General features: G+C 36.9%; 1 protein-coding gene across 12 annotated transcripts in view; it reads right to left on the reverse strand.

Annotated features, from left to right (window-relative positions):
• Nucleotides 1–448: 448 nt before the first annotated feature.
• The window catches only part of agap1 (ArfGAP with GTPase domain, ankyrin repeat and PH domain 1), a 351,020-nt gene continuing 339,451 nt past the window's right edge, over nt 449–12,017 (reverse strand). For 8 of the 12 annotated variants that reach the window (XM_087256868.1, XM_087256866.1, XM_087256867.1 and 5 more), the window contains 2 exons: nt 5,905–6,160; nt 3,027–4,141 (listed from right to left, as the gene is read on the reverse strand). In XM_087256868.1, coding sequence (XP_087112994.1) covers nt 3,935–4,141; nt 5,905–6,160 — 463 coding nt within the window. In that variant the 3' untranslated portion in view covers nt 3,027–3,934. Of the gene's footprint in view, nt 2,836–3,026; nt 4,142–5,904; nt 6,161–12,017 lie in introns of those variants that run through there. The other 4 variants (XR_015493378.1, XR_015493377.1, XR_015493379.1 and 1 more) reach the window with 2 other exon arrangements.

Raw genomic sequence — 12,017 nt, forward strand, 5'->3', positions numbered from 1 at the left:
ATTTCCCAAATGATGTTTAACAGAGGAATGACTTTGTCCACAGTATAGTCTATAATATTTTTTCTTCTGGAAAAAGTCGTATTTGTGTTAATTCACCTAGATTAAAAGCAGTTTTTAATTTAAAAAAATATTAATTTTATGTTCAACATTAATTTAGATTTTTTTTCATTGTCTACAGATCAAACCACTGTTATACAATTACTTGCCTGATTACCCCAACTCACATAATTAACCTAATTAACATACTTAAGCCATTTAATGTCACTTAAAGCTGAATACTAGTATACTGAAAAATATCAAGTAAAATATTATTTACTGTCATCATGGCAAAGATAAAAAAATAGTCAGTTATTAAAAATTAGTTATTAAAACTATTATGTTTAGAAATGTAATCTCACAAATCCCATAAATATAAACAAACAAAAGAGTAAAAATCAAGAGGAGAACATTATATTAAGAAGCTTTTTATTGAAAAGAGACACATTACAGTATAAGACTCTGCATCAGATATAATTTTTCAACACAGTACTGTACAGCTGACACAAACTCAATATAATAACAATAATAATTAGAAATACAACACCGATAAATTCCAATCAGAATGATCGTTTGGATGCCAATGGACTGAATAAAGGAACGAATGCAAAACCCAATAGTGTGAGAGAAAGAAAAGCTCCTCCTCTTACAGATTAGCATATTCATAAATAATGAAACGGGTCTCTTGGGTTCGAACGTAACACGGAGGCTGTGGATGAAATGAGGTAATAAACGCAAACAAAAAAGTAAACAAACACTACGCATTCTTCCATTTTTTACATCTATTTACACAAAGCAACGGGAACTGAAATAAAATCAAGGATATGTTAAAGCAACTTGGAACGTATTTATAAAAATCCCCAATTGATGGCATTGCTTTTACTCAAAAGGGAGTGAAGTGATGCTTTGGTTGCTGTCGCAGTATTCATTGGATTGTTGTCTCGTTTGCTCATTCATGCTATCTTTATTCAGTTAAAACATGGATAGATGATAAAAAAAGTAGATTAAAGGCCGACCAAAAAAAAAAAAACGTTCACAAGCTGATAAAAGGATGTTTTCATAATAAAATGGCAGACTCTTTAGCGTCACCTGTCAGGGTACAGTTTAATGAAGACGAAGACATTTACACAAAGAAGAGAACATTTACATCCGTTCATGCAAAAAGATCGAAAACAAAAACGACTGTTCTTCCACAGAAAGGATTCAAAGTGGACATTATATTGTGGGTTCTTCACAACGATTGATCTGTAGTGCATTTAGTCATAAATAATGGTCATTGTGGTAAAACCTCTAAAGGCCTGCTACGTTTATATACAAGACGAAAAAACGGCACCTTTTGGAGCTGCAAAATCAACTCAAACGTTCCTCTGGTAGTTTCTACCCGCAAAGCTTTTTTCAATTCTCACTGGTGTCCTCTGAACGCTTGGATAGCTACTTTTCTCTACACAATCCCAAATATCTACCAACTATCTTGAAGACTTTCAATATCGCTTGTATTGTGGAATATATTTATTCTACAACAGAGTCTCTCTCGCATCTCCAACCCTAAATCGAGTACCTTCACATTTCTACTACCTAGTGAAGAGCTAAATCAATGGGAGCTGAGATTAAATGATCAAAGCCTATATTATGGAGCAAGTCGATTTCAAACCCTGCATGGGATCCTGTGTGATGATATATATATATACGCCCTGAGACTGACATCGGCTTTACATCTCTCAAAAAAACAAACACAAAACAGCGGCAGGATTGACGTCCAAGAACAAGGTGAAAAATGATTACTTGTCCATCTACCTGGCTGAATTTTGGCTTTGTATTGCTTTAATACTCCTTGAAACACAAGAAAGAAGAAGAATATAAAGGCGAGGAGAAAAACGAAGTTATGAAAAACCATTGAGAGAAAAAGACGACAATACCTCAAACAGGCACAACTTAAAAAAAGAGGGTGAGGTCAAATATTTATAATAAACGCTTTCGTCAGGGGGCTGTCCTCAATACTGCTCTATTTAGTACTCTACTTCAAGAAAACGCAGAGTGAGAGAGAAGATTGGAGAGTATGTACAGATTGGGACTAAAGACCCAAAGAGTCCTTCTCTTCAATAGAATACACCAGCTTCAGGACTCTACAGTGTTAAAGTGTGAGATGACCTGAGACTGCATGAAAGTGACGGCCACCATTAGCAGATTTCAGTCTCTTGCTTGACAAAAAGCCCTGTGTGTTATGATATTCTATAAGACCTTACAAACCTACCTGTGATTTTTTTGTCCTAGGGGGAAATTAGGGGGAAAACCAACTTCTGAATCAATGACGTGGTTCTTCTGAATCTGTACACTTAAAGTAAATAATAAGTCAGTTGATGGACAAGAAATAAGGCCAGTTTGGCTGGTTAAAAGATGTGCTAAAACAAAGCTGGTGAAAATTAAAACTGAATTCCCTTTTAATTTGGAGAAACGCAAATCTTAAAAGGCTTTAAGAATCTTCCGTTGGTCCAGTAATGAGTGCTAAGACAAATGCTGCTCAAAAATGGGTAAAAAGTCAAACTCAAACCTCAAAGTTTTGACTCAAAATTGGGGTGACATTCCTTTCACACTACTTAAAGCAGTGGTGTCCAAATTCCATCCAGGAGGGCCGGTGTACAGCATACTTTACTCCAACTTCCCTCAACACACCTCCCTGGAAGTTTCTAGTATACTTTGAAAGAGCTTGATTAGCTAGTTCAGGTGTGTTGAATCAGGGTTGGAACTAAAATATGCAGGACACTGGCCCTCGAGTATGGACATCCCTGACTTAAAGGAACACTCCACTTGTTTTTTTGTTGTTGTTTTTTTTTTTTGCAAATAGGCTTATTTATGTCTCAAGTCTAAGTGTAGATTTATACTCAGTTTAGTTTTACCATTGTTTAATTCATTCAGCCAATATCCTGGCGGGATTACTTTTAGCTTAGCTTAGCATAGATCATTGAATTGGATTAAACCATTAGCATCTCCAATTTTTGATAATTTTACTATTTAAGGCTTGACAATTCTGTAGTTAGATCAAGTACTAAGACTGATGGAAAATAGATATTTGCTATTTTGTAGGTTGATAAGATAATAGTCACAGCTAGATAACTAGGTAACAGCATTTCATAATATCATGGCTGGCATGGCAGCGCAGTTTCTTGATTATTATGCCAGAACAGCAACTTTTAAATTTACAGGATGAAACTACAGAGGAGTCAAGCTTTAAAAAAAGAATACTATTAAACTTTTTTTTTTTTTTTTTGAGCGAGAAGCTAATGGTCTAATCTGATACAATGATTTATGCTAAGCTAAGCTAAATGTGCTCCCGCCAGATCTGTAGATCGCCTGAGTAGATTCAAAACTGGTAAAACACAACAGACTTGTAAAATAAGCATATTCCGCAAAACAAGTGGAGTGTTCCTTCAAAAACAAAGGAGAGAGGACAAAGTGAACATACTAGCTTAAACGGCTGAGAAAAAAACAGTCAGAACAGATTTAAAGTCTGAAAGTATAAACTAGATTGATAGAGCAATGTGAATATGGAGATGAAAGTCAGGACACATACAGAGTTCTCTGGGACTTCTTTTGAAGATCCTCCACACTGCCCACACACTCCCATCTTGCTTTGTCATCCATTGGACTCCATCAGTTACCAAATCCACACTCTATTCTCCCAACATGCACTTGGTAGATTAAGCTGGCGCTGACAGAAAAGCAAAGAGCAGGGTTTTAATTTTTGCTTCATCATCATCGTCATCATCATCAGTGTTGGGGTCTGCTATAGTGTCATGATTGTGATGTAGTGGTGGAGCTGTACATATGAAGGGGTGTGTGTGTGTATAGGGAGGAGTGTGGGCCAGAATACATGTTGAGGTGGATGTGAGTGTTTTGTTCCTCATATAACTGCACTGTTCATGCTGCTGCAGCTGTTATTGCGGTTATTGTTCCTGCGGGACAGGTTGGGCGTGGCCATGAGCGGGTAACGCTCGTCGGGACAGCCGTATTGAAGAAGCACGTCCATACACTCCTGACTGTTAGCTTGTCGTGCATACGCCAATGCCGTATTGCTGTGAGCATCCCGTGCCATGATGTCCACACCGTACTATAGAAAAAGACATGAAGAGAGTTTCAGTTATTGTTTGACATCATCGCTTCAAATCTACATAAATCTTGATTGGAGCTTATAAGTGCACCGCACAGCGGATGCTGAAATCAATGAACGCTTGCAGCAATAATGATACCAAAAAGCACAAAGATGTTCCACAAATTTTAAATTGGAGCACAAAATAAATGGCCCACATAGTTTAACTAGGCTATTATGGTAGTAGCAATTAAAGTGCAACAAAAACATGAACAAAGATTACCAGGTTGAGAAATCACTTGTCTAACAATGCAAACAGAAGTTTTGTCAAGTGTGTTCTTACAGGTTTTCTTATAGACCAGAGTGCTGAAACAGTGTATGAAATTAACTACACACCTGAAGTCATTATAATGGGTGTTTTACATGATTTAGTTTGTGCTAGACCCTGTAGTAAGTATAGGTAATATTGCTTTGTAAAAGGAAACAGGAGCACGCAGGCTTTATAAACTCTTGTGCGCATCACATCAGCTGTGCGCAACATCCTGAAGCCTTCATCAGTGGGTGAAGAAAGCCTGCGTCTCATCATGCGCATGATCATCCTCTCATTTTTTTCGGTCCCACTTTATATTAAGTGTCCTTAACTACTATGTACTTACATCAAAAAATAAATACAATGTACTTACTGTGTTTATAATGTATTTGAGAACACTTGTGGTGCTCTTGAGTTGGGATAGAGGTTGGGTTATGGACAGGTTTGGTGGCATGGGTAGGTTTAAGGGTGGGTTAAGGTGTAGGGATGGTCAGCAGTGTATTTACAAATGTAATTACAGAAGTTAATTACAGATGTAACTACATACATGTATTTAATCAAGCATAAGTATACCGTAAATACATGTATTTACACAATAAGTACATTGTAACAAACCAATAAATCCTGTGTAAGTACATATTAGTTAAGGACACTTAATATAAAGTGGGACCTTTTTTTCTTTCTTTTTTTTTCTTTCTTTTGCTTGCACGAACAGTTATTGTTATATTGTTACTAATAATGGTTTTTAGTATACTAAATGACTGAGTTAATTGACCGCTGAAGACAAAATTATTAGCCCTCAAATGAAATTGTAATTTTCTATTTCAAAAATTTCCCAAGCACTGTTTAACGGAGAACATATTGTTGTCAACACACACACACACACACACACACACACACACACACACACACACACACACACACACACACACACACACACACACACACACACACACACACAACATAATACTTTAAATAATTTATTTATAATAACTAAATATAGTAGAAACAAATACAGGAAAAAATAACAGGAAACACTGTGAAAGATGCTTTGTGCTTGGGAAATATTTGAAAAAGAATTCAAATTTGTTTTTGCAAAAAAAAAAAAAAAAAAACGACTGTATTTGTAAAAACTGCCTGGTAAGAGTTTACCTTTATCCATTACTTAGCTAATGTATTCACTAACATAAATGAACAATCAATTTTTTTAATGAATCAAAGTTTTTTATAATTTCAATTGCATTATTAAAATACAAAGGTTAGTCAATTAAATGCCATAAACTAATTGTTCTATCTTTCTGTTGATGAAATGAGGCTGGTTAACTTGTTTGCATGAGTTGACAGATCCTTGCGCTTGGTGTGAACTGACTGGAGCTTTTTAGGTTTCACATTGTGGTGTGAAAAGACCTTCCCTCAAATCAAACATTACTCTAGCCAGCGGTGTGATAAAAATAATGTGTGCTGCAACTCTCACCCATACGAGCAGCTGCGTGATCACAACATTCCCCTTCCGGCAGGCCAGGTGCAGGGCGGTCCGGCCATCACCTTCCCCGCAGGTTTCGTTGACCTCATCTCTGGAGCCGTGGGCCAGCAGAATGACCACCAAACGCAGGTCCTCCTCTGCTGTGGCCCGCAGTAACTGCTGTCCGAGAGAGAGCTCTGTGCATGTCAGCGATGCCAAAAACAACTTCTGCTCATATTTGGCCCGGATCCAGCGCTCACGTTCCTCTCTGAAAGCACACATACACAGACAGTCTAGATTTAGGCTTAGGACTGAATTAATGTCTGGCTGTCGACACACAGTTCACACCGGTGGCATGTTTTGATCCGGCTCTCATTCCAGATGACATTTAAAATCTGATGGGATTTGTGTACAGCCTTTTGATTTAGTTTCCAGTACAGCAGAAAACATTTACTAGCGCTCACGTCTCTATTACACAGCTAGCATCTAGACATTAACACTAAGAAATACAGGAACAACAAACAGGGTCCCACTCGAAGCCAAATATCAAACTCCTGGACTTTCATTCACTAAAAGCTGGATTTCTATGACCTGTAAGAAATAGAAAACCAGGCTGCTGATGTGTTTTGGATGATAATAAAAAAAAACAAATTGTATAAAGAAAACTGAAATTGAAAAAAACAAAACAAAGAAACCATATTCCCATATTTGAAGAAATATAAAAAAACTTCCAATGTCTGAAATTGACCTTTTAAAATTCCATGATATTTCCTGACCCATGGGAAACCTGAACAACTACTCTATATCTTACAAAGGTTTAATAAGAAAAGCAATGTTTACTTGAGAATGTACCATAAACCGTGTTGCACTACTTGCTTTTTTCAACCTTAAATACCTCTTTTGCATAACATCTCGCACAATATTGTTCTGTCTTATATAAAAGTTCTTGCATAGTTTGTTTAAGGTCATTTGTAGGCATACATGGAATCTGCACATGCAGAAATCTGCTGATCCTCACAGATCTTTAGAGGTTTTCACTGACTGTGCTTTAAAGATAAAGGGTGGACTCACACTATGCTATCCGAACCATGCCCAGCCCTGTTTCCTGGTTCATTTGAGAAGTGTGTGCGATTTGAATCGAGCTCATGTGTGATTCAGTTGGCCGGCCCTGGCCCAGTTGGAAGAGATGTGGTTCACTTGGGCTTTGGCACGGTGCGCTAGTGTGAGTGCAAGTGCGCCTGAGCCCAAAACTGAAGACGATTTATATTACATTTTTATATGGAATTATTAATCATTCTTACTGTTCAATGAACGCAAACTGTCATAGTTTATTAAAGATGCAAACCCCTCACAGCTCCACACCTTCAGCAAACCTCCTAACACCTGCAGCACGAGGACTATATGATTGTTTATGAGCGTCAAAAGTGGCTGAAATATTTGACTGCGTGTCACTGCTAAAACGATATAACTAAAGAAATCTCAACTGTGCTGAGCGAGAGCGCTTCTTAAACTGAACAGCGCATTATCGATGATGTAACCGTGCTCAGGCTCAAATGCAATTTAAGTGCAGGCCATCGGAGGAGACGGGACAAGCATGCTTTGGCAAGGTTCAAGGCAACTGTACATAGTGTGAGTACGCCCTAAGGGCCCTATCATACACCAGGTGCAATATGGCACAAGACGTGTTTAACACGATTTGTTATTTTACTTTACTATTACTTTACTATTATTAATATATTATTATTATTATTAATGGTAGTAGTAATAAAAGCCATATACATACAATACATACATAAAATAAGTAATACATATTTAATACATATTTAACAATTTAACCATTTTTTTGTACATTTATTAAATGTCACCTTGATGAACAGAATCATTTTCTTTAAATTCTTAAATAAAACAAAATAATAAAAACAACAAACAATAACTGACCCCAAGAGTTGGACTAGTAGTTTATATATATTTTTGCCAACAGACATCATTTGAGAGAGTATACTGTAGCGTCTATGATACAGCAGGTTAACAAAGCAAACACGGAGAGGGCCATCAGCAATCATTGGGTCGTTTACAGCAGCCCTCCTCATACTGTGCTATGATAGCACTTAATCCCTGCTAATCCCCGCAGAGTAAACAGCCTTTCTCAGACAACCCGGGATTAGTTCAGCCTCAGCTCCTATGTGAGGGGCAGAGGGAGTTCTGATACCCCCGGGGAGGGGAAGGGAGCTGGACAGAGGATATTGAGCTGTTCCCTAAAACACAGCTGCTCCTCGGGGAGTCTAAACCCAGGAGACCAAAGAACGGACATCCTACAGTAGCATCCCAATTTATGCTCAACAGGAAGAGTACACTGATGATGATGATGATCAGAGGTGTCAAAACTAAAATCAGAACATTTAAATCACAATCATAATTGCGAAATGTTAAAACTGCACTGTGGTCAAAAAGCATAGTGTAGAACAGGGATGCCCAAACTCGGTCCTAGAGGGCCAGTGTCCTGCATAGTTAGATCCAACGCTAATCAGACACACCTGGGCTAGCTAATAAAGCACACTGCCCTTTTCTCCCCATAGACTTTTATTTATACACATGCAAATGTGTCAGACCGGAAACACAAGTGTCGCGTCAAGTTTCGCAGTTCATTCATTGCAAAGTTCAAGCTTGGTGAACTCTGACCAGCGAAATCGCATCACTTGTCACTTGGAGTGAGACCAATCGAGGATCAAAACATGACCTCTCTGGACAGAAATTTAAAATATGGACCAATCACTCTTTTTTTTAATGTCTGATCATCTTGTTTAATCCCGCCCCCTTTTGCAGCGCCTTACGACAGAATTTCGCATGACCAAACTCTAGTGTGACCGCAGCTTTAGTAGGCTTGCTAGAAAAGTACTGGCAGGTGTGTTGAGGCAAGTTGGAGCTAAACTCTGCAGGACACCAGCCCTCCAGGACCGAGTTTGGGCATCTCTGGTGTAAAACCATAGATATATACACTAGACATCACATGCGGACCCTGAGCATGCACCAATACCGCCGCCACATTTGTACAGTGCTCCCAGCACAAATGTCATTCAACCGCACTTGTCATGACTAAAGCCAATGTGAAGATGCTGGACTTTAGTGCTGTGTATGGGTGTAGTAAGAAGCAAACAAATAAAACAAAGCACAAAGGCATCACATTTCATAGGTAAGATTTAATTTTTTACATTTTTGTACGTTACGAACTTTTGTGCTTTACAAGTCACGTTATTTATAATAATAATACAGTCACTTACTGCACTGGCCAAGGCAAAGGAGCACCAACGAGTACTAAATACAAGGCTTATGCTAGATTTCATTAATAAAATCAGCAAACAATAAAAATGAAATATGACAGCAAGACGTTGCGGTGATAGAAACTTTTATTATTGTCAGCTAAATGAACGAGTCGTTCATAATGGAGATTCATTCACAAACTAATTGCATCCCCATTAGAATGAGAAGTGAAAGCAGGAGAGAAGGTGTGTTTCAGGACACGAATTAGATCAAATTTAACAGGGAGTGAGGATAATACATTTCCATGCACACAAACACCCACTCTTTGTCAGCAATGCCAGTGCGATCACTAATCCATCAACATTGAAAAGTAATGTGAAATTATAATTTTTATAATTAAAAAAAATATTTGCAAACTGATAACTGGGAAAACTCCCAATCATAGATATATGTATATATGTGTATATATCTCTGGCTCTGGATGGCCAGTGCTCCACTGCACCTTGATTCCATCATTCATTTCAAAGGAGTGCTCCTCTGTACTAAAATGGCGGCTCTATTGACGCATTCCTTCCAAGAGACAACAACAGGGTAGGCGGCATCTAATGTAAATATCTATGGTGTAGAACAAGGGTGCTCAACCCTGTTCCTGAAGATCTATCTTCCTGCTGATTTCAGTTGCAACCCACATCAAACACACCTGTTTGTAATTATCCAGAGCAGTTCAGGTCCTATTTAAGTGTTTCAGGTGTGTTTGATCAGGGTTGGAGCTGAACTCTGCAGGAAGGTAGATCTCCAGAAACAGGGTAAAGCAACCCTGGTGTAGAATATATCGAAAGACCAATTTTCAACCTTACACCATCTGAATGATCCAGGAACAGAGCAAAATGTACAATGTGAAATGTAATAACTTTTTAGTAATAGTGATTTTTTTCAATTAAAAAAAACAAAAAAAAAAACAAATATATATATATATATATATATATATATATATATATATATATATATATATATATATATATATATATATATATATATATGATGTACTCTAGACTTAAGAGATTCAATGTGCAGGTTTAGAATATAATGAATACATGTTTGCTAGTGATATACTGTACCAAATTTCTGACTGTTATTTGTTTTATATTTTTTATAATGTATATATATTTTTTGTTAACCAAAGCTGCGTAAAAATTGATTAAACAACTTGGGTAAAATTTAAATTCAATGGGAAAAAGCTATTAAATATATTAAAATATTTTTTACAATTTTAACACACTTTTAAAAACTAATCAGGATATAAACAAGTACACACAGACCCACAGGAACTGTATATACATCATGATATTGCCCCGAAGCACACAGCATAAGGTAAGAGATGACAGCTGTCTGTGCTATCTGGGGCTGCTTATTGATCATAAATGTATTGTTTTCACTTCTGCATTATGAAAACACAGCAATTCATTTAGCAACTGTTTGATACATGAATATAATTCAGTAAAAATGAATGCTAGAACCGAATGAGCACCGGCAAGAGCTTTCATTTGAGCTATAACTTGTACATGTGTCATATGAAAAATATGAAGATGAACCAATGTAAAATACCTAGCTCGGGTATCCAAAATACTGTGTGTTTAAGTGTAAATAACTTTTGTAAAGTAGAATAAAAACCAAAGTGATGCAAATGTGCATAGATTATAGATTCTACACTTTCGAACGAAACCACTTAAGGGGGTGTGGTGCAATGCTAGCCCTTTAAATCTTAAAGCGAATGTCGATGACGTTTAACTGGTTAAATTTAGTTACATAAAAAACTTAATTAAAATGGCCAGAAAAAATGTTGAACATATGCTCAAACATATTAATCATTCTTTATTGAATTAAATATATATTAAATACTTATTTATTATTATTTTGAAATAATAATAAAAATAAGAATAATAAACACAATTGCAAATATTCCAATACATTTAAGCATTAGACTTACAGTGACATAAATTCTCCACCTGACTTAATTCCACTTTTATAGCGTGTCCTACACATAATAGAAGATGCCGCAACCTTGATGGGCTTTGAAAGATGAACTGTAGTGGGTCTCAAAGGGTTAAACTCGAACAGCCTGATTACAAATTAGCCATGTATGGATGTCAGGGGCCAGAGTGCAGAGGAGATAACATTTTATCAGAGAGGCAGATGGATAAAAATAGGTAATCAATAGCTTAGGGGATCAATGCTTTAGTGACATCCTTCTTAATCAAAGCAGCAAAGCCATGCTGACGGACCTGAACCCCCACAGCACACGCAAAGATTTCCTGTCTGAAGTCACAGCCAGAATCACAGCTCACAGCAGCAAGAGTGCGAACACACACACAAACAGCACACGAGAAAGAGGAAAATAAAAATCACGTGTTGATGTCAAACTAAAACCGGACATTAGAGTGGCAGCAGATTGCCTCTTTCCCTATGGAGTGTATTCTAGATAAAACACACTGAATAACAGTTTAACTTTAACTGTTTAAATGGCGTATGATCTCTGATGCAACCTATTACGGTTTAATTAATATGGGAACTACAATGGGGAATTAGTCTACAAGATTTCAACGTCTCTTTTTAAAAAATAATTAAATATTTATCTATAAGCTTTTTTTTTTTCTTTTTGCTGTTAAAGGGATAGTTCACCCTAAAATGAAAATTTACTAATCCCCAAGTGTTTCCAAACCTTTAAGAGTTTCTTTACTCTGTTAAACACGAGGAATGTTAGAAAGCTGTAACCATTCACTTCTACAGTAGGAAAAACAAATATTATGGAAGTCAATGGTTACAGGTTTTCAGCTTTCTTCAAAATATCGTCAGAAGAAAGAGAGTCA

Source organism: Danio rerio, chromosome 6 (assembly GCF_052040795.2).
Source record: "Danio rerio strain M-AB ecotype USA chromosome 6, GRCz13ab, whole genome shotgun sequence".
NCBI lineage: Eukaryota > Metazoa > Chordata > Actinopteri > Cypriniformes > Danionidae > Danio > Danio rerio.